The following is a 21,695-nucleotide window of genomic DNA, read 5'->3' as shown; positions in this document are numbered from 1 at the left end:
AGCAAGCAGAGCCACCTGCTTCTTGCTTAACTTATGCTTCAACCCCAAAGATAAAGGCAGTATATTCTTAAGAAACACCAGTGAACTTCTATCAAATTACATGATATCACATCTGAAATGGCAGCACTCTTCATAGTTTATCAAGTTCTTAAATAAGTTTAGAACAGGATCTTCCTCCTGATCATCATCATCATCATTTACTGTGTAAATTTCAGCTCAGTCATCGAGTTCATCATCATCGTTACCACTTTCTGAATCCAAACTACTTTAAGAATTGTTAGTATGTAATGCCTCAGTCATGTCTTCCTAGGAAAACATGGCCAGATTCTTCTTACTAGTTGGTATCATAACTCTCATAATTTAGAGCTGGACACTGAGACTACTGAAAGACTGAAGTGGACTGTGGGTATCCCACATGACAAGAACCCACAAACAGAAACAAAGGGTGCTGCTTCAGTGACACTTCTTTCTCTGAAAACTCAGGCACCATATTGAGGGACATACACAAAGTGAATCCTGACGGCGGCATACCAATCAAAGCAGATATTCAACACACTGATCTCAACATATGGTCATATGATTACATGAAGAAATTGCTGCACTGACAAACTTATATTTCAACTGAAAAACAGTCACGGCTGTCAAGTAGTACCTCTAATGGTTTTAGAGGATACTTCTTGGGTAGCTGAAACTCATCTAAATATGAGCATGAAAACATGATCAAAGTTCAGGGTTTCCTTTCTCATTATATATAGGAATAATTTTAATTTGAGCCATTATTCTTCATTTAAAAAACAAATGCATAATGGTATGGGTGTGCTAATCATACAATCTATGCAGGACAACAGTATGTGATGTTCTGCTTGGACATATATCAGAGAGGCTTGGAAGGATTTCTATTCTAATAAAATAACAAAATCAACCAGCAAAATTCTAAGAAAGAGATAACTGAAACCAAAATCTTACCTTTCATTTGACTAGCATCTGGTCCTGCTAGTTTTCCCTGAGCCTGTGCCAGATCTAGAGTAGTTCCAAGTGACACATCTGTACTGTCTTCCAGTGGCTCTTCCATTGACAGCAAATGTGGTGATGGACTGCATGACTCATTGTCTCTAGGTTCCACCTTGGGTGGGAATTCAGGTTCATTTGGCTGCTGAGGATGTTCCCAAGGTTCCACTGATGATGTTGATGGATGTCGGGAACGAATAGGACGAGAGGTAGGAGTAAGGGCAAGAGGAGTATCAGGCAGAGGTGGAGACTGGGATTGCTGCAAACTCCTCTGACGTTTTACAGGAGGTGGACCATCCTGTGAACTCTCTTGTGAGGATACCAGAGCACCTTTTTTAGTGCAAACTGCCATCTGCAAAGAGTAGGTGAATCATTGGATACAGGAATCAAAAATCACAAAGAAAACTTAATTTCATATACAGTCTACTTAAAACTGGAAGAACACTTAATAAAGCATAAGACAGAAAAAGTATTGGTAGACGATAAATTAGTTTTCAAAATGTACATTCAAAAAAAGGACTTCTTACTGAGCAAGGCTATTTGCCACAGAACAGAAGTCTGCAGTGAGGATCATTTACGTGATGCTGTCAAACATCAGTGCTCCTGTAGACCTTTTCTCTGCTAGGTGCACATTCCTACCTTATTTACATTATTTGCAAACTTCTGCATAACAAAAAAAAAAAAAAAAAAAAAAAAAAAAAAAAAAGCACGAAAGACAGTGAGATTCAGTGCACTTAACCCTGACATCATGAATATTCTTAAATAATGATGGCATAAAAAGATTATATATATATAAATTTAACCTTCTCAAGTGGTCCAGCACCTGTATCAGCATCAGTGTGTTAGTAATGGAGAAATAAGAATTAAGGCAAACATAGTGTCTTATGTTAATGACTAGACACGGTTTGAATTTATAACCGGACTCACTGAATGCTCATGACTTGTAGCTACAAGCAATTATGACACTCTCCCTAATCTAAAAACTCTACAGATCACTAAAGCACATATTAAATTTTCTGTTTGTTATGTCTTCATTAACTGCAGCTAAGTAGGGGCTTCTAACACCAGAGATTCCTCTATTTCTGCCCTCATGGCTAACAACCAACTATGAGTGCTAACTCACTATTATATGACTGGGTCAGTCAGGTAAACTGCTGCTGACCCTTGTCAGCATTGTCATTCCTGGTTCCAAGTCCCACAGGACTCAAGACCAAATTTTACTGCCTGGCAGTTCTGACTGACTGCTGGTTTTCATTATATAACCTCAGCATGGACAACGCAGAAAACGCTGCTTCCAACAGTTCCTCTATTGTTGTATTTGTTTCCACATAAATGTGTTTACAGCGCCTCTGCCTAGCAATGGCTGTCTCTTCTTGTTTCACTACTCCAGCATTCATCCATCATGTCACAATATACATATCTGATCCAAAACCATAGTATTCATACAAGGACAGACTATATGATGGCTTCAGTGTCCACAAAGATAAATCACTACAACACACCAAGTTGTCTAACCTTCAAGATGAAACAAACAAACAACCCTACTCACTCTGCAAGTGCCCCAGGGAGTAATTTACATACTCATAACAAATGGTCGCACATTTTGCTTCATCATGTCACCGAATAAAATTATACAGAAAAGGGGACTGACCAAAAATGAAATCATACATGGCAGAGATTTCAACACTCACATAATGTATGTTTCAGATAATCAGACACTTACCAGAAAAAGTTCTAAATTATTCAGTCCAGAATTTAAACGATGCTGCTTCACAATATTTCATAGAGATAAACACAGAAAAAAAAATTAAATGTATGTATTCCATTGGGAAAGAACAAACTCCAAAACAAAATATGTATTAACAACAAACTACCGGAGCAAGTTAGAATGTGCTTAAATAAGCCCCTTGCCATAAATATGTATGGAAGAGTGGAGCTAAGTTCTACTCATTCTTAACCTCAACACAAGAGGCAGGCAAGTGGTCAGATTCATGCCCTGGCTCCTTTACCCCCATGCAAAGAGCCCCCACTGACAACTAATAGGAGGTTCAGTGGGCCCCAGAACCAGTAGGAGACACTGTGGAGAAGGGAGGCTCTCTTGCCTCTGCTGGGAATCAATCCCCAATTCCTCAGATCTCTACACTGTAGCCAAATCTCCGTACCAACTGAGCTATTCTAGCTCCCCACTGGAACATTAACATTTGTAGTTATCTTATGAAGGTTTCAGACATTTAAATTTAAAAATTATGTTCATAATTAGTGTCCACAAGCCATATCTTTGCACCATTTTTAGTTTTAAGACACACAATTGCTATGGAAAATATTAACACATCACTGTGAACATATGCCATAAGAAGACTGACAAATCAAGGTTAATATAACTGAACTGTACTTCACGTGACTGACAATAAAAGAAATAAAAAAGCTGTAAAAGAATTTCAAATTTCACCAAAAATATATTTTACATAAACACTATAAATAAAATTAGAATAAGCTCTGAGAGGATCGAACAAAAATATATAAAATCTCAACACAATGTACGAAGACCTTAAGACTGGATTAAAAATCTATACAAATATTCTGATCTGTAACACCAACAATTGGCTCAGTAGGCCCTGACTCTTGGAAGAATGATAACAATAGAAATATTAAGGATGACAACACTGCATTTTATTGTATAACTGCTTCTATTCATTCATTCATTCATTCATTCTCAGTAATCTGTCAAGATGACAGGTCCACAGTCTCTTCCAAAACAGTTCCTCCACTTGATGCTATCTAGAACTTTCTCCTTCAAATGAAAATACCCTCTTCTGTCCCAAGGTCATGCACCATCCTCTTCCTCTTCCTCATCTTCTGGTCATTTCTATCCGCCCCTCTATCTTTCCTTCAATAACTTCTGTTAGAAGGCAGTTACCGCGTAAGATATGACCAATCCAATTAGCCTTCCATTTTCTTATTTCATGTACGATATTCCTCTGCTCACTGACTCTAAATAACACATCTTCATTTCTCACATAATCGGTCCAACTGATCTTCTCCATCCTTCTCCAACACCACATTTTGAAGCTTTCCAGATGTTTCTGATCCACTGCCTTAAGTGTCCAAGTTTCAGCCTCATACAAAGCAATGCTCCAAATGTAGCATTTCACTAGTTTCTTCCTCAGATTTAAGTCCAATTTGCTGGTAAAAAGATTCTTCTTCTTGCTAAATGCAGCTTTATGCATTACAATACAATACAGTATGATTAAATGCAATCCAATGCACAGTGAAGAGAACTCCATATCTGTCATGTAGAAAGAAAGCAATGTGCACCTCACTTGTAGGTGGTATGGATAACAGAAACAGTGAGTACCTTCTCCTTAACCTGCTCTGAAGCACCAGAAAGTCCTCGAATCTGTAATGTTTCAGCTGCTCGCAATAAAGCTGGTAGGTTATCTTGTTCAATGTTCACTTCTCCTTTATACACAAAACACAGGAGAGATTCAAGCTCTGTGAAATGTACATCCTGCAGAATAATGACTGGATGCTGGCATGGATTGCTCTGAAACCACAAAACAGCCAAATTAAATTCAGATCTTTAAATACTACCAATATTTTACACACAAATCTGTCAAGTAATAAGCACAATTACAGTGCAGTCACATTTTATGTGAGGTTCACACAATTCAAGACAAGTTTTGAAGACCACAAGTGAGTCCTGCCAATTTTGGTGGAATTCATATTTTTTTAAACTTTGCACATAAAGTGAGGCTTTATTAAAAACTTTTATATCAAACTATTCAAAATCTGCATAATTCAAATATACAAAAAATATGACCGCACTATATACATTACATTTATAATTCCTGTTTCTATGAGCACGCCAAAAGCTACTTTTTATGCCATACTTTCTTCTAATAGGAGGTTCTGACTCTCATCATGCCATCCAAATAGTTAAATGATAACTGGCCAATTAATTCAAAAGTTATTAGGAGCAGAATCACACTGCATGTCTCTTAAATGCTTCTAGCAGCCGAAATAAAAATCTAAAGCAACAGGAACTTAGTTCCTGCTACAGCCACAGTAGGTTGAAAATACCTGTCAGGAACACTGAAAAACAGGGGATGTGGTAAGCTATGTGGACTTTACATCCCAGCAGTGGACAACGTGAAACTGTTTTCAAAACCTAATACTGGTACAAGACCTACATGCTTGTAAAGTATTGTAGCATGCAGACCTGTTGCTAGGCAACAACTGCGAAATAAGTAACTATACAACAGCCGTTGCTTCGTAATTACTCCACAAACAAGCATGTCTCCACGGCAACAACAGAATACAGCAATGATGTAAGTGGGGTTTTCTATGCAATCCATGCCAAGATGTTATAAGTGGGGTTTGTTAGCTGTTGCAGTTAGTCGATCTAGCTTACAACCATTCAAGTGATTAAGTTGCTGTTGTAGCATAAGATAGAGGACTTGTACATAGTGCACAAGGATGAATTTTCAATAACATGCTATATGTACAATACGTACACTTGAAAAACGCAAAGCCTATTCATAAGAGACAAACCCATCCACCCATCAGAGAGGGTGTTACACAGGGACTATGACCACAAGGGTTCAGTTGAAAAAAATCTCTGGTTGTGAGCCTCAAGGGGTTTGGCACCAAAACAAACTAACTGGCAGTAAACCACCAGTCATAAAGTAACTACAACTGTATGACTATGACTCTTGCAGTTAGTGAAGAGGGAGTGAGTTCTCCCTCCTCTGGTTTCCCAAATGGTCACCAGCCTCAGCTACCAGCTTCTCACAGCAACAGCTCACAACAACTGAACCGCAGGAGTTCTCTCACTAACTCACCACTCAACTCACTCAACAAGTCAGAGTCAAAGTCACACTGCGACTGAGGGTCAGTAAGTCTTGGTATTGAGCCCCAGCTGGGGCTCATGACCAGATATTTATTACCCTTTGACAGTTAAGGTCTTGTTTTTGTGGGGCGCCCTCTCTGACAAGAGGACGGGTCTGTCTTTTGTATATGCAGCTGGTCCTGGCTAGCGCAGTCTTTCTTGATCTGAGTCCTTTGGGACTCGCAACCATATTTTACTGTCTCAGATCTGAGACTTCCTTTTCATCTCCTCCTACGACTCACAGGGTCACGGTGGAGGTATTTGAGCCCACCTCCATACGGGTTACTCACTCAACAGCTAACTGGCCCTGCTTATAACATTTCAGCACAGAATGCATAGAAAACAACACTGCCATTATTGCTGTATTCTCTTGCTGCCATGAAGATGAGCTTGTCTGCAGAGCCATTAGAAAGCAATGGCTATTGTATAGTTTATTTCGCAGTCATTGCCTAGCAACATGTCTACATGCCACACTGTTATCAATAAGAGCTGTGAATACTGTTTCCATGATATAATAGAAAGATTACATATAAAAGATGACATGGAGTAAACTAAATGGAAACACACAAGATAAAAAATTATAAGGAAAAGTAATCAAATTTCATAACATATTGGATGATGACACTTCTGTTAAAATTGGTATATTCATCAGTGATCTTACTCGACATAGGAAAATGTAGAACAGGATACAAATCAGTATCTGTGCATTTAAGTGAAGTGAGAGAAATGAAGACACAAGCATGAAAACACACAGACAAGCAACATCAACTACCGACAGACAACACACGTCAACAACATCCCGAAGCAAAAAGATTGGGCCAAGCGGGAAAGAATTCTAGGGATTTTAAGAATTCTTACTTCAAATAACGAAACATAATTTTACAGAATTAACGACGAATCAAATAAGAAAGCTACTGTGGTGTGTGAAAAACTTTTAGTGAACCGACACTCTGGGTAATTTTAACTATTTGTAATTATTTTAATTAACTGGAACGTGGCTATCTTGGACAAAGTGAAGTTTTGTGTGTTGGTGATTTCTTTTTCTACTATAAATGCCTCTGATGATGGCTCCGTGGTGAGCCGAAACATGTAAGGCAGGTGCTGACGAGGTGGAAAACTTAAAAAAGTGTCACATTTGACGGAAGGAACTTGATTGTTAATTAGGATGTTAGACAAATGCCACATTAATACATGTAAAGAAGGGGGCTAAGTCATTTAATTATAAAACTACAGCTGGGATAAATCAAGTGCATTAGAGATGATAATACTGTCAAAAAGGAATTAAGTCCTTTAGACAAAAGGATGTTACACTGACACCAAGAGCTAATTTCAGTGGTGACCACAGACAATTTAATAACCATTTTTAATTGAATTGAATTGAATTGAATTTATTTACATTCTATAAATCCTAAGCAGGTTAGTACCATTGGATACAGAACAAGTCAAAATGTTACATACATAAGTACAGGCAATTTTAGCTTAAAAATTAATATAACTTAATTTTACATCATTCTCTATTTACATTGAAGTATTCATCTAAAGAGTAGAAGGAATGAGCATGTAGATAATTCTTTAACTCTGATTTAAACTTTTTAGTATCATTGCCCAAGTTTTTAATACTTTGTGGCAGATTGTTGAACACTTTTATGCCAGTAAAGTAGACTCCTTTTTGATATACTGATAAAGTTGATGAGGGTAGGTGGAAGTTGTATTTTTGTCTAGTATTCATGTTATAGACATCAGAATTTAATTTGAATTTATCTTTGTTGTAAACAACAAATAAGAGAAGCGATAATATGTATTGCGATTGAAGAGGTAGAATTTTTAATTTCTTAAATAATTCTCTACATGAATCTCTACTTCTACATCCTGTAATGATTCTAATTATATTCTTTTGTATTTTAAAAATTATTACACTATGTGAAGAGTTCCCCCAAAATATTAATCCATAGTTCATAATAGAATGAAAGTAGGCATGGTAAACCATCTTCAATGTTTCCTGTGACATAAAAGGCTTAATTGATCTCATCGCATAGCAAGCTGCATTTAATTTAGGTATAATTTGTTCAATATGTATTTTCCAAGACAGTGTACTGTCTACATGTATTCCAAGGAATTTTGTATCAAGTACTTTACAGATTAATTTGTTGGCATAACTGATGTCCAGATCAATTTGGTGGTTGTTTTTAGTTGTGAATGATATGTAATGGGTTTTATCAAAATTTAATGAGAGTAAATTGGCTTCGAACCATCTGTTTAAGGCTTCAAATACAATATTTATGTCATTTTTAAAGTTGTCAAATTTAGAGTTCTTAAATATTATACTAGTGTCATCTGCATATAGAATTGGTTTAGATTTATTGTTGATGGTTTTAGATAGATCATTTATGTAGAGAAGAAAAAGTAAGGGACCTAAAATTGATCCTTGTGGAACACCGTGCTTTATAATTCCCCAGTTTGAAAATGCATTATGACTGGAGTTTTTATTATTTATTTCAACTCTTTGATACCTGTTTTTGAGGTATGATTTGATCCATTCATTAGCTTTGCCAGTTATTCCATAGAAATTTAATTTCGATAGTAAGATATCATGATTAACACAATCGAAAGCTTTTGCTAGATCACAGAAAATCCCTCCCACAATTAATCTGTCATTGAGAGCACTTAAAATATCGTTAGTTAGTTCATAGGTTGCTTTTTCTGTTGTTAGGTCTTTCCTAAATCCAAATTGCTCTTTGACTAATATGTTGTTAGAATTTAAGTGTTCAAGTAGTCTATTATACATAACTTTTTCAAAGACTTTTGAGAATGAAGTCAATATGGATATTGGTCTGTAATTAGAGATGCATTTTCTCTCTCCTTTTTTAAAAAGTGGTTTCATTACAGCGTATTTTAAGCGTTGAGGAAAAGTACCTGATGATAAAGATTTATTACATAGATGATTCAAGGGTGAACTGATGTAAACAGAGCTTGCTTTAAGTAATTTGGTAGAGATTTCATCATATCCATGTGAATTTTTGGGCTTAAGGGATTTAATAATGTTTTCAATTTCCTTCCTTGTTGAGAATTTGAGATTGATATTTGGAAATGAATTGTTAAAGGCACGAGACAGATAGTATATTGGATTATTATTATTATTATTATTATTATTATTATTATTATTATTGGAATATGTTTTCTCAGCTAATGAAAGGAAATATTCATTAAATGCACTTGCGATAGCTTGTGGATTGTTAGTGGACTTCCCTTCAATATTCAAACTTTGTACGTCTTCATTAACAGATTTCTTTCCTGATTCAACTTTCACAATATCCCAGGTGGTTTTAATTTTATTGTTTGATTTTAGAATTTGGCTGTTATAGTTATTCTGTTTGGCTTCTTTAATGACTTTTGACAAAATTTTACAGTACATTTTGTAGTGACTTTTTAGTCTTGGATCATTACTGTCCCTACTGGCCAAATATAGTTGTCTTTTGTGTTTACATGAAGTTTTTATTCCAATTGTTATCCAGGTGGATTTGTTTTTATTTTCATTTTTGACTATTTTTAAGGGAAAGCTTGAATAAAAGATCCTCAAGTATGTGTTCAGAAAGCAATTAAATTTAGAATCAATATTATTGCTGTCAAATACATTGTCCCACGATTCATTACTTAATTTTGTGACAAAATCTGCCATCGTATGCTTGAACATTAAGAACATTATAACTCACAGATCAGCTTCCAAAACTCTTTTCAGAAGCAAAGTTATAAAACTGAAAGCATCAAGAAAAAATGCATAGAAAGACTGAAGAAATACCTACCTAAGAATAAACTTAACTGATAAAATCTGAATGAAATATTTAGATCAACTCCAGTAACCAACATGGAAGCACTGTGAATAGCAGAAGTAGATAAACTCCCTGGCAGAATAAATGCTTACCAGAAGCAATACAGACAAAAATGGAGCATGGAGGATTTGATTTACACAAAACAGAAAATAATTAAGCATCAATTTAAGGTTTTAAATTATGCCAACAGAAATGATGGGAATAACAATAAAATAAGAATGGGAAAACATATGTTAATACTCTAGAAAATTATAACAAAAAATTAATTTAAAAATAATCTAAAGGGCCCGTCACGGTAGCTGAGCGGTCTAAGTCATGCACTGTCTTCATTTGCTTGGAGGCTGGGACCATGGGTTTGAATCCCACTCACAGCATGGATGTTTGTTGTTTGTGTGTGTGTGTGTGCCTTTTTCTGTGTTTGTGTACAGGTAGAAGCCTTGTGACGAGCTGATCACCCGCCCAAGGAGTCCTACCAAATGTCTGAGATGTAGTAAACTGAAGTCCAATGGAGAGTTCCATTAAGGTAAGCCAAGGCCAAAATTAGGGTTGTAGTGCCAAAGGAAAAAAATAATCTGAAGGAAGAAAAGGGATAAATGTAATGAAGTTATTAATGAAAATAGAGAAACAGGATGGAATGAGATAAATGGCATGCTAGGTTTGCAAATATTACAAACATTTAAGGGAAGGAAAGGTAAAGAACAGAATATCATGATTCTAGGTTGGCGGGTTAAAATTATCCCTGTACTTAATTATATAATTAAGTGCTATGCCATGAAGTCATATGGTGGAATGGAGGTATAGAGCCACCATTAACCTCAGAAATGGTGCAAACAGTGACTATTTAACCTTTAAACGACTAAAGACAACGTATGTCATCGCAAAAATAAAGGCAGCGGTACGAATGACGCCATATGGGGTCGCACAGTCCGCGCGTGCGGACGTTATTTGAAATACATTTTTAAGGTAGAAAATAATGTCCTACTTATATAATTTTTGGCCACCATCTGCATGGAGTGTCTGTCTTCCCACCTGCATCATCTGCNTTTATCACAGAAATTGCAGAAATAGGAGCAAATTTAGTAGATGATTACAGTTTTTATGGCTTTATAATCGCGGGTATTTAAATTAATTCCGTACCGCTGCCCTTACAGGAATTTAAATGCCCGTAGGATAAAGGTTAAGAATTATAAATATATGCAGATGTCTCACTGTGGGCAAGCAAAGAAAACATGGAACACATGTTAACAAGTCTAAGTATAAACAAGCTCCATGACAGTGAAATGAAAGGATTCATGAACACTGTCAGCACAAAATAGTATAATCTTTCACCAGTACCTGAAACACTTTTCTAAAAAATGGACTGCAAGCCGACAAAATGACTTTGTGAGCTCGAATACATTGACCATCACTAGCCAATGTAACATCAACAAGTCCTTCTTCTTCCCACAAATTCTCAAAACTTGTAACAATATTGGACTGGAAGCTGTTCCACTTCAAGCAGATTTGTTGTCCTGCCATTCTTTAAAATGTGTTCTGGAAAGAGAATTATGTTTACAGATGTAATTTTATGCTAATAAAAGGAAATACATTTCAAAATGGAGACGGAAAAGGATAAACAAAATGACAACTGAAAACTGCATTCACGTCTAAATGCTAATTCTAATCTTATATACTCTCTGTGATTGTCAAGCAGCATCAGACAGCATATAAAACACCATTTCAAACAGTTCCTCTATTGTTGCAAGTTGATTTGTTGCTGTGGAACTGTGTTTACTGGCCTAACAATGGATGACTTATCTTGTTAAGCTATTCTGCCATGTCACAATAATTAATACCAACAGCCTTATGTTTAGAGGATGAGATGGGCAGGGCATGTAGCACTACACATAATTATGATAGTCTCAATAAGATAAACACTTCAAAGAGCATTGTAACTACAGCACACATAAAGTCTTCTAAGTCTTCACTAGCCAATGCTTGGTAGTGGCTTCCAACAATGGATATCCCCCTTCATTTGGGTTCCCAAACTGTCTCCAGCCTCAGCTACCAGCTTCTCACTTCTCATAACTGCAACTCTCCACTGAATCAACCAACCACTAGACCAGTAACCCTCATTATACAAGGTTCTATCAAAAGATCCCAGACTGTTATTGTTGTGACTGCCTCAGTGAAAGAAGATGAGAGGGGATGAGAGATTTATGGTTATGATCTAGAAACAAAGCAATAATTGTCGCAGTGGAAGAGCTAACAGTCACCAAGACCCATCTCAATGTTATCCTTCATCTTTCCAGTCTCCCAGGTGAACATTTCCTCAAGAGGTTTCCTACACAGAATTGCATGTGCATTCCTTCTGTCACCCATCACACAGCCACAAGCCTAGCCCAGCACAGCCTCACAGGCTTCACTAACTAAACAATACTATATAAACTAATTCCATGGAGCTGAGTCCTTCCTGAGAAGCCAACAGTTACTCAGCTACACTAGAATTTCCCAACATTTTATGGGACCTCAAAGATCATTACTGTGTTAACAAGGGCCCACCACTAGTTCTCTATCCTGGACCAGATGAATCCAGTCCAAACCACCCTATAGTGTTCCTCTAAGATCCATTTTAATATCATTTATGGCAACTTAATCCTTACTGTACAGCACACACAAAAGAAACTTGTTAGAAGCATTAAACAAGGGGCAGACACATCAGTATCCTTCACACAATACCTTGTATCACAGGTTAAGTTTATTGGAGTATATCTTCATAAGATGGTAACCAACACAGTGTGTTATAGAAATAACTTTAGTTATGGACAGTATAAAAATGCAAGTAACAGGTTGGGAGGGTTACACAAGTTAAATTCAGATCTGGGGTTGTGATGGCACTGAAGATTTGGATTGCAGTTTTCTGAATTTTGACACCATGTAGTCTGGTAAGTATTCACTTGTGTTTCAGAAGAACTTACTGTCTTCACCTTCTCTGTAGATGAAGGCAGGATACTCATTTGAAACATTAGCAAACCATTTACCATGCTATACAATGTCGAAATATGAAGATAACAATCAAACTTAGATTTGTTTATAGTTTAAATAATGCTTCCGTTCTGATGGAACTAAATGTGATCATCATGAACTTGTTCCACAAAGCTTTGTTTATAGTTTAAACAATGCTTCTGTTCAGATGGAACTAAATATGATCATCATAAACTTGTTCCACAAGTTTTCTATTTGGCATAAGTTCTCCATCACATAGTGATACAAACAGTAATAACGGAAAAATATAACAATCCTAATTTCGAAACTCGTCACACAAATGACATGTATTGATACAAAACTAATTATGTGCCTTGAACTGACAGTAGTAATCAATGAAATGTACAACATTACTATATCGGTACTTTGTCTGCAGTATTTACATAATGTCAGAAAACCAAACAATCGCGCAAATCAGTTATCATATTCTTCAAGCCCAATACTTTTCATAGCAAAAGTTCTTTCCTCTCTTCCCTTCCTTTTGAAATAATGGAATAATAGTGAATCAGTTCTTTATCAGAGTTTCTATTCACAAAATAAACTTGTGTCAAACATCAATCAAACTGTTATTACAATTTATTTATACGTACATCGGTTCCCTCAATACGCATTAACTCAAAAAGAATATAATTCAAATTTCACGAACCAATTGCCTGCCATTCCTAACACTTCAACAAAATACTGGTATCACGGATTACTAAGTATGTACATCACTGTCGATCACTGTTACCACTGTTACGGTTTCACCCATTCGTTTATGTACCCTGTGGTGGTAAAGCTGAACACTGCCTGCGATCTACTAATATACAGATTTACGACTTTATTTACATGACACAGAATTCAGTCCGATTCAGTCTACCTTGTCCGGAGCATTGGTAAGGTTAAGCTGTCCCCGTGCTTAATTAACTAAACACTATGCCATGAAGACGTACGTAGGAGTGGAGGTATGACTCCATCATTCTTGACCTAAGCACTAGATCGAAATGAATGGTGAGCTTCACGACCCGGCCGCTTTACCCCCGCGGAAATCGCCCACAGTACCCATTGAATACAAGACTGGGTGGGTCCCAGAGCCAGTCTAGACCGTCTAGACGCTATGAAGAAGTTAAAATCTTACCCTGCAGGCAAAGAACCAGGACCTTCCACCCAGTAGCCAGTCGAAATACAGATAGAGCTATCCCGACACCTCCTCCGGATCACTAGCCGATAGAGAAAACTTCTTACTATTATTATTCTACAATTCAAGAATTAAGCTCATGGCCTGCTTCGGCTTCTGTGACTTCCATTTTCTGCATGGTCTACCAGGATCTTGTCTTCCTCCTTCCATCCTTTTCACACATTCAAGACAATAGCGAAAAAAGAGGAAGAAATATTATCACGGATTGTATACACACTATATTAAGGGTAGATAATTAATTTTAATATCGCCGGGGGGCGGGATATATTGAAGTGACCGCGGTGCGGATATCTCGCAAGGAAAAAAATTAACAATTACTAAACTGTTAAAAGAGTTGCCAATTATTCGTTCTCAAAGCCGGCGCGATACCACAGGCGAATCAAGAGGATGCATGAGGTGTTACATTTTACAAACACTTCTTTGATCAATAAAACCCAATTCTGCTGATCTTTCATTCATGTCATGACCACTAATTGGTAGTAAAGTAAACGTGTAATGCAACAGTGTAAAGTAAAACCTTCTAATAACTGCGACATCTATGACGGTCGTTGGGGCGGGTTTTCTCCGAGTACTTCGGTTTCCCCTGCCAATCTTCATTCCACCAAATTCTCCATCATCATAATCACCCGGAGCAGGCTACAATAGGCCAATCAGTGGCCGCCGTGCCTAGTGGACCCAGTTGGACTCCAAACGCCACTAATTGAATCTGAAAATTTCGCGCGGTTATTTGCCCCGAATTTTTGAGAAAGTGGATCCCTTTTTGCCCGAAGGGAGAAGGAAAGTAACGGAACTTATTGTCGTCTGGGCAGCGTGGGGCTTTCGCCAATTGCGCTGACTGAACATAATTTATAGATTCATTAAAATATGAAAGAACAATATTAATTTTTCTTTTGTTCCAGGGGTGAGTAGGACCAAGTCCGTTGGTACTGCGGCGTCAAATGGACTTACTGTACCAGCCTCGGGTGAGTATGGAGAATTAACAGCAGTTATAAGAGTAGTAGTAGTAGTAGTAGTAATAGTAATAATAATCCTGGGAACATCACACATACTACAGAAAGTGCTACAGTGTGAAGCTTGAAGCCTGAGTGGTGAGGCGCATCACTGGTTCAAGAAAAAAAAAACAGGAATACCAGGAAATAAACCTGTGACAAGAGATGATGATGATGATGATAATAATAATAATAAGATGAAAATACCAAAATGCCCTGCACCCTTGCATGTTTTGTATCATGGATCTCATCATGGGCGCTGCCAGGATCTTTTCCAAGGGAGCAGACAGAGAATTTGCTTACAAACTTAACATTCAAGCCATTTGTGAACAATTTTTGGATCGTTGTAGGTCTCTATGGGATAAAAGAATAATTTTAAAAAATAATTATAATTTTTAATATTAATCTTTTGAAAGTTCCTTCTCTTTTAATTTTAATTCTTCCCAAAAAAAATTGGGGCTGAGCAGATATCTGCCCTTCCCCTTCCTTCCCCAGCCGGCTCCACTGAATCTCACATTTGTTTACTGTACGCAATCAATGACGGATCTAGACTCCCATATTATTATGTGATATTTTGTAGGTTGGTTATCACATAAGACAGGTTGCATATGTAGCACTCTACTGGCATGTAATGAATGGGACGGCACAGCCCTAACACTCTAGACTCCTGGTCGAGAGATGCTCAATTCTAGTCTTTGTTGAGACACGGGCTATCCTGACTGAGGTTTTCCATTAAGTTTCCTTAGTCCCTCTTGGAAAGTACCTCAACATTACCTCGTCTAGAAAATGATAATTTCCTTCCAAATCATCATTAATCTAGTATCCTACCATTTGACACTACTAGCTTATACCAACGTTGTACAAAACCCAATGGAAATACTGCATCTGAGGTTCTCACTGGGGGTCTGTGAAGAGTACCGTTTTCTGGGTTGTAAACCCATGTAGTTTAGAGAGAGATCAACATTTGGGAGAAACATATTGCATCCATCTTCAGGGTCTAAAAGTAAGTCAAGCAAGAAACCAGCAGAAGCAGGTGACAGGCTGAGCTCAGCTTGCCAATTGCGTCTGCTTCTGACATATCTTGCCTACAAGATCAGGGAAAAAGAAAAGACCAGGCATGAAACCGGTATAAGCAGGAGGAAAGCTGAGCTCAGCTTCTCCCTGAATTTTTGGAGGAAAATCGAAAATCAAAAAAGAATGAAACACACTAGATATAAATACTAAATTGTTACTATAGGATTCTGACAATGGTGTATAACACACAGAGATACTGGGTTTTCCGAAAACCCAATATCTCTAAATATTAAAGCATTTTATACAAGGTGTGGCAATAAAGAAACCGGATTCATGCTCTAACCCTTTATTAAAAAAAAATCAGACAGTCGAAATGTTATCCCCTTCAATGTAGTCCCCTCCCCGATCCCTACACCGCTCCATGCGAATTTTCCACTGTTGGAAGCAGTGCTGCAGGTCATCTTGTGTTATGCTCTTCAAGAGTTGCGTCGCTTTTGCTTTCACTGCATCCACGGACTCGAACCTGGTCCCTTTCAGCGCAGACTTGATTTTTGGGAAGAGAAAAAAGTCGCACGGTGCTAGGTCCGGAGAATACGGTGGATGTTCCATCACTGGAATGTTGTTTTTTGCCAAATACCTCTTCACAGATAGCGCGTTGTCGTGATGAAGAACCCATGAGGCATTCTTCCACATGTCTGGTCTCCTTCGTCGCACACGTTCACGGAGGTACGTCAAAACATTTTTATAATAAACCTGATTGACAGTCTGACCTTCAGGCACCCAATCAATGTAGATTACCCCCCGGATATCGAAAAAAACAATCATCATTGCTTTGAATTTGGACTTGCTCATGCGCGCTTTCTTCTTCCTAGGGGATTTGGGGCTCTTCCAATGCATGGATTGTCGCTTAGTCTCTGGATCATATTGAAGAATCCAAGTTTCGTCACACGTAATTACGTTTTGGAAGAAATCAGGATCATTTTCAATGTTTTCAAGAGTGTCAACACAGCAATTCACTCGATGTTCCTTTTGCTGGGGGGTAAGGATTTTTGGCACCACTTTAGCACACACCTTTTTCATGCCCAGATCGTCGTGCAAAATCTGTCTAACACTTTCCTTATTGATGTTCGTAAGTTCAGAAATTGCTCGAATGCTCAGTCGACGATCTCTTCGAACAATTCTAGCGACCTTCTCCACATTCTCTGGAGTTTTCGCAGTGGGAGGACGGCCCGATTTTGGATCGTTCCCGACGTTTTTCCTACCCTCCATAAACTTCTTAAACCACTCGAAAACTTGCGTGCGAGATAGACACTGATCACCATATACTTCTGTCAACAAATTGTAAGTTTCAGTGGCAGATTTTCCAAGTTTTGTGAGGAATTTGATGTTAGCACGTTGTTCTGCATTAGCACTCAGCATTATTCCGACGGAGCTCAGAAACACGATCCGCTTCTAACAATGGTCGCGGCCAGACTAACCGATGCACGTGAATGAAACTTTGTGTGACGGTAGAGGGAAGTCCAAGGGTCAATGCCCTACCCTCCTCTTCGTCAATGACGTGGCCGGAAATGAGTCATAAAAGTAATCCGGGTTCTTTATTGCCACACCTTGTATATATTCTTCTTTCCTGAATACATATACGATCCGTAAACAATATTCTGAAAGAATTCAAACATCAGTTTGAAAACAAATTATCTCGCTTCACACCCTCAGAAGAGGAAAAATTCTGGCAGTGCCCATGAACTCATCCATTGAAAAGGTGAATGTTACAATATGCTCTCCTACATTGACTATAACATAAATTGCAGTGAAGAAAATCTGTGCTCACAATGTAATGACAACAAATGGATTCATGAATAACATGAGAATGTTAATATTTATACGAGACAACTTAAATATTTATTTTACACATACACACATAAGGGGGCCCAAAAATGTATACACACTGTACCGCCGCAATTTCCTTTGACTCTCCTGCCACATGAAGAAATAACCACAGAGAACTTATACAAGAGTACACCTCAGCAATGGTGTTCCTATCAATGAGAGTGGAGATTAAAAAACACCTAGAAATGAACCTGCCCGCAGATGTATAGCTAGATTTACCACTTATCCCACCGCTATAACAAAACAAAGTAAAATCAGAATATGGATAACTTAAAATTTTTATTCTGCTGAAGCAACAACAAAACAAGTTGAAAACCAATCAAACCAAGGATATATCTTATCTATGGCTCTACAGCCCTTGTGGACCTTGACCGCTTTTTCAGTTTCATAATCTATACACATCCAGTAGGATTCCTTGGATGGGGGATCAGCTTATCACAAGGCCACTACATACACACAGAACAACACAAACAGAATAAATGCACACAGACATCCATGCCTCAAGTATGATCTGAACCTAAGATCCCAGCATTTGGGTGGGCAAAGAAGGTTCATGCCTTAGACCGCGAGGCCACTGTGAACAGCACCAAGGATGTATAGATGAAGTAATGATGCATAAATCTGCTAGCAAGGAGTACATTACGCTGGCTATGGTTAGTATATGTATAGTACAACCAACACATTTTTCCATATTCCAGTCATACTAAATCGTCACTAGGAAAACTGCGGTTGAAAGAGCTTTGTATAAAATTTAAGAAAAGAGACATTTAATTATTTCTCTGTTCAACGCATTAACTTTTTCTCTCTTTAACAACAGCTTGAGGAACTGTAAACATATTTCATCAAGCTTGGTATTTATTTGGAACCAGAACGCATACACACACCAAAATATTGTGACATGACACCTGAAAGCCAGAATGGTTCATTGCTAGAAAACGGTCGGTAAACAGGTTCCCATGGAAATTTAACACGCACTCAATAACAGAAGAACTGTCATTTCTAAGCAACAGATCGGTAAACACGCCTTGTTGGAAATGGGGTTTTCTGTACAGTCCATGAAAAATGTTTATATAGAAGTAGTTGGTTGGTGCTCGTGGTGTGGGCGCTGGAACATGTAAAATCCATGAAGATAGGAGTCAGGTCATCTACTTTCTTTATAGACTTGTTTCGTAATTTTACAACTTTTGGTTTTCATCCCTGTTACAAGGAAGGGCCATAAGATTGATGGCAATATGTTGTTAAATTGATGTAAATGTGAGAATGCATAATTTAATCATTCTTGGCTGGTCCTATGGACTGAAAACTACAGGTAGGTGGGAGGATACTACTGAAATGGATGGGTGAGTGTGCACTGGATTCGTTTTAATTAAGGTGGGTACATGTTATGGTAAATAAAGAAGCAACGCAAATTTTTATAATGAATAAGGCCCTAATAACCATTCAACTGCATCTTCTGACACATGCATGCAAGTGTACGTCAAGAGGGGCCTTGGGAAAAATGATGCAGGTTAGCCAGATCATTTTCACATAAGAAATCTGAAAGACAATTGCTATCTTAAGAACAGCAGAAAAGCTCATCTTCTCAGCTGGCATCAGCATCCTTCATGCAAGACCAAAACTCATCACACTACTCAAAAATGGCTCACTGTACGAAAACTGAATGGTAGGATCTATAAAATGTGTACATATCTTATCAAGAAACACCATGTTTATCTAAAACACCTCGCAGTTATATTTAGGGTTACAAAAAAAGAAAAAGTAATCTGTATCAAGCAGCAATTTCAATAGAAAATCTAAACCAACATGAAATTTACCTGACAACTTTTCTGTAGATGACCTATGACCAATTTCATTCCTACATTAAAAATTATTTTCATCATCCTCAATACTGTGAGAAAAATACAAATTATGAAACTCCTCATTATGCAAAAAGTTTACTAGCCTATGTTACTTCTTCCTTAAATCCATTTATTCATCTCAGCACCCTGTTCTGAATCATCTTCAATCCATTTTCTTCCTTTAATGTGAAAAACCAAGTTTCACACCCACACAAAACAATACCAAAATTATACTTCAGGACAAGGTACACAGTGTAAAGTATACAGTCTCCACAACAATATTCTGTATTTAAAGCAAAGCAGAAACTATCCTATCAACGTTTTTTTTTGTGTACCTTGTTTATGGCACACAACAGGATGCATACTATTAAGATTATACTTCACGACATTTAATCTTTGCATTTTTATATATAAGACAGAAAGACAAAACATGGCAGAAATAGCTCCTGAATTGAGTAAGCTCATAATTCTTTGTGAAGGGTGAAAAGTGATGTGGTATGTTCAGACATAAATTCATGCCAAATCTGTTAGCTGAAATAAGCATGTGGGATTGTCGATGCTTGACGAGACAACCACATAGTAAACTTATATAACAACTATTAATTGATGGTAGAATGTTTACACAGACAAGCATCTTACAACAGCTGAAACACACTCCCAATTTTCAAGTCTGCTGTGGTTTCGTTAGTCGTTGCTTCATAGCGATTTGGACCATGGAAATTCCTCTGCTTTAAACTGTCTTCTCAGTGTATTTTTCTTGCTGTTATCTTCCTCTTACATAACCACAGGCTGGTCCTTATGGAAAACGGTTCCATTGACCAGCAATGGACGTCCACTATTGTCATGTATTGTTGTAGGCTTTACCTAGCCAAGGGCTGTTTACCAAGAATCGGTCTCTGTGGGAAACGTGTTTACCAAGCTACTCTTTTGAAGCAGATGGTTCCTAGCCTGTCACTGATGACTAGTGTGTTGGAAGTACGTTGTCACTAGGTGGTGCACAAAGCAATGGGTGTTGAAGTTGCCATGGTCTGCATTAATTGGCTAGCGCTTGATGCTATGTGGGTGGCTCCCACAAACATTACAGATATATAATAGGCCTGCCAAAAAGGATTCCTCTTTTGTGCAATTTAATGATACTTTTAGTGGCAAGACTATATAGTACTGAATAATGGGATGAATAGGAAAGGATATGGAATGTAGCAGTCATGGCCTACTCAAAATACTATCCCAGCATTTTTCTGGAGGTACTAAGGAAAACCACAACCAACCAGTGTCCTGGCCAAGATCTGAACCAACTACCTTCCAAATAAAAGGCTAGAGGAGTACTGCCAAATCAACCCATCCAGTACCAAAAAAGAAGAGATATGGTACCCCATCCAAATCCAGTCTGTTAGCCCACCCACTAAGGTGGTGACTTCTATTCAAGAGGAATATTATTACATCATGTGTCAACTGATACTAGCTGTGGGGGTCATTTTATTATTCTTGTGAGTTTCTTTATACATGTGTGAAGAAACTAGCTCAAATAACCACACCTGGTCTCTTTCAAATTCTTTCCCACTTGTCTTCCCTTTGTTTTCATTGAAATAGCCTCTTCAGACTGTACTGTAAACGGATTTGGTATTGTCCTTTTTCCATAACACAATACAAATACAAATCTCTTCTACTGTAGGCAACATATAATGTCAACATCAGTCCTCAGTTTTAAACAAAAACTTACACTGGCTGCAGTCACAAACAGAATTTACTTAACAGATCATATTCACAAACTGTCCAAGTACTTAATTATGCCATGAAGTCAATGGTGTGCGAAGGTAGAGTTCCATGCATTCTTAACCTCAGCATTAGATGGAGATAAGTTGTCAGCTTCACGCCCCAGCTGTTTTATCCCGGGGTAAGATTAAACGGGAAGCTGGGCTGGAGATGGTCTGGACACTATAGAGAAGAAAAAAATTGTCCTGCTCTTTCCAAAATTAAACCCTGATTCATCAAACATCCATTCCATAGACTAGTCACTATTGCAAAGAAAAACTGTAATTCTCT

General features: G+C 37.7%; 1 protein-coding gene and 1 long non-coding RNA gene across 3 annotated transcripts in view; one reads left to right on the top strand and one right to left on the bottom strand.

The window, feature by feature from the left end:
• The window catches only part of LOC111868369 (protein bric-a-brac 1), a 49,293-nt gene extending 35,872 nt beyond the window's left edge, over window positions 1–13,421 (bottom strand). For both annotated transcript variants that reach the window (XM_023858953.2, XM_023858954.2), the window contains exons 1-4: window positions 13,338–13,421; window positions 11,059–11,256; window positions 4,364–4,552; window positions 967–1,360 (exon numbers count right to left, since the gene is read on the bottom strand). In XM_023858953.2, coding sequence (XP_023714721.1) covers window positions 967–1,360; window positions 4,364–4,552; window positions 11,059–11,241 — 766 coding nt within the window. In that variant the 5' untranslated portion in view covers window positions 11,242–11,256; window positions 13,338–13,421. The remainder of the gene's footprint in view (window positions 1–966; window positions 1,361–4,363; window positions 4,553–11,058; window positions 11,257–13,337) is intronic.
• A 115-nt stretch (window positions 13,422–13,536) lies between these two features.
• Window positions 13,537–21,695, top strand: part of LOC117282623 — a 9,550-nt gene continuing 1,391 nt past the window's right edge. The window contains exons 1-2 of the long non-coding RNA XR_004513436.1: window positions 13,537–13,622; window positions 14,824–14,886. This is a non-coding gene — a long non-coding RNA (uncharacterized LOC117282623). The remainder of the gene's footprint in view (window positions 13,623–14,823; window positions 14,887–21,695) is intronic.

The sequence above is a fragment of the Cryptotermes secundus genome, unplaced genomic scaffold (assembly GCF_002891405.2).
Source record: "Cryptotermes secundus unplaced genomic scaffold, Csec_1.0 scaffold2443, whole genome shotgun sequence".
Lineage (NCBI taxonomy): Eukaryota > Metazoa > Arthropoda > Insecta > Blattodea > Kalotermitidae > Cryptotermes > Cryptotermes secundus.
This window is presented reverse-complemented; position numbering and strand designations above follow the sequence as displayed.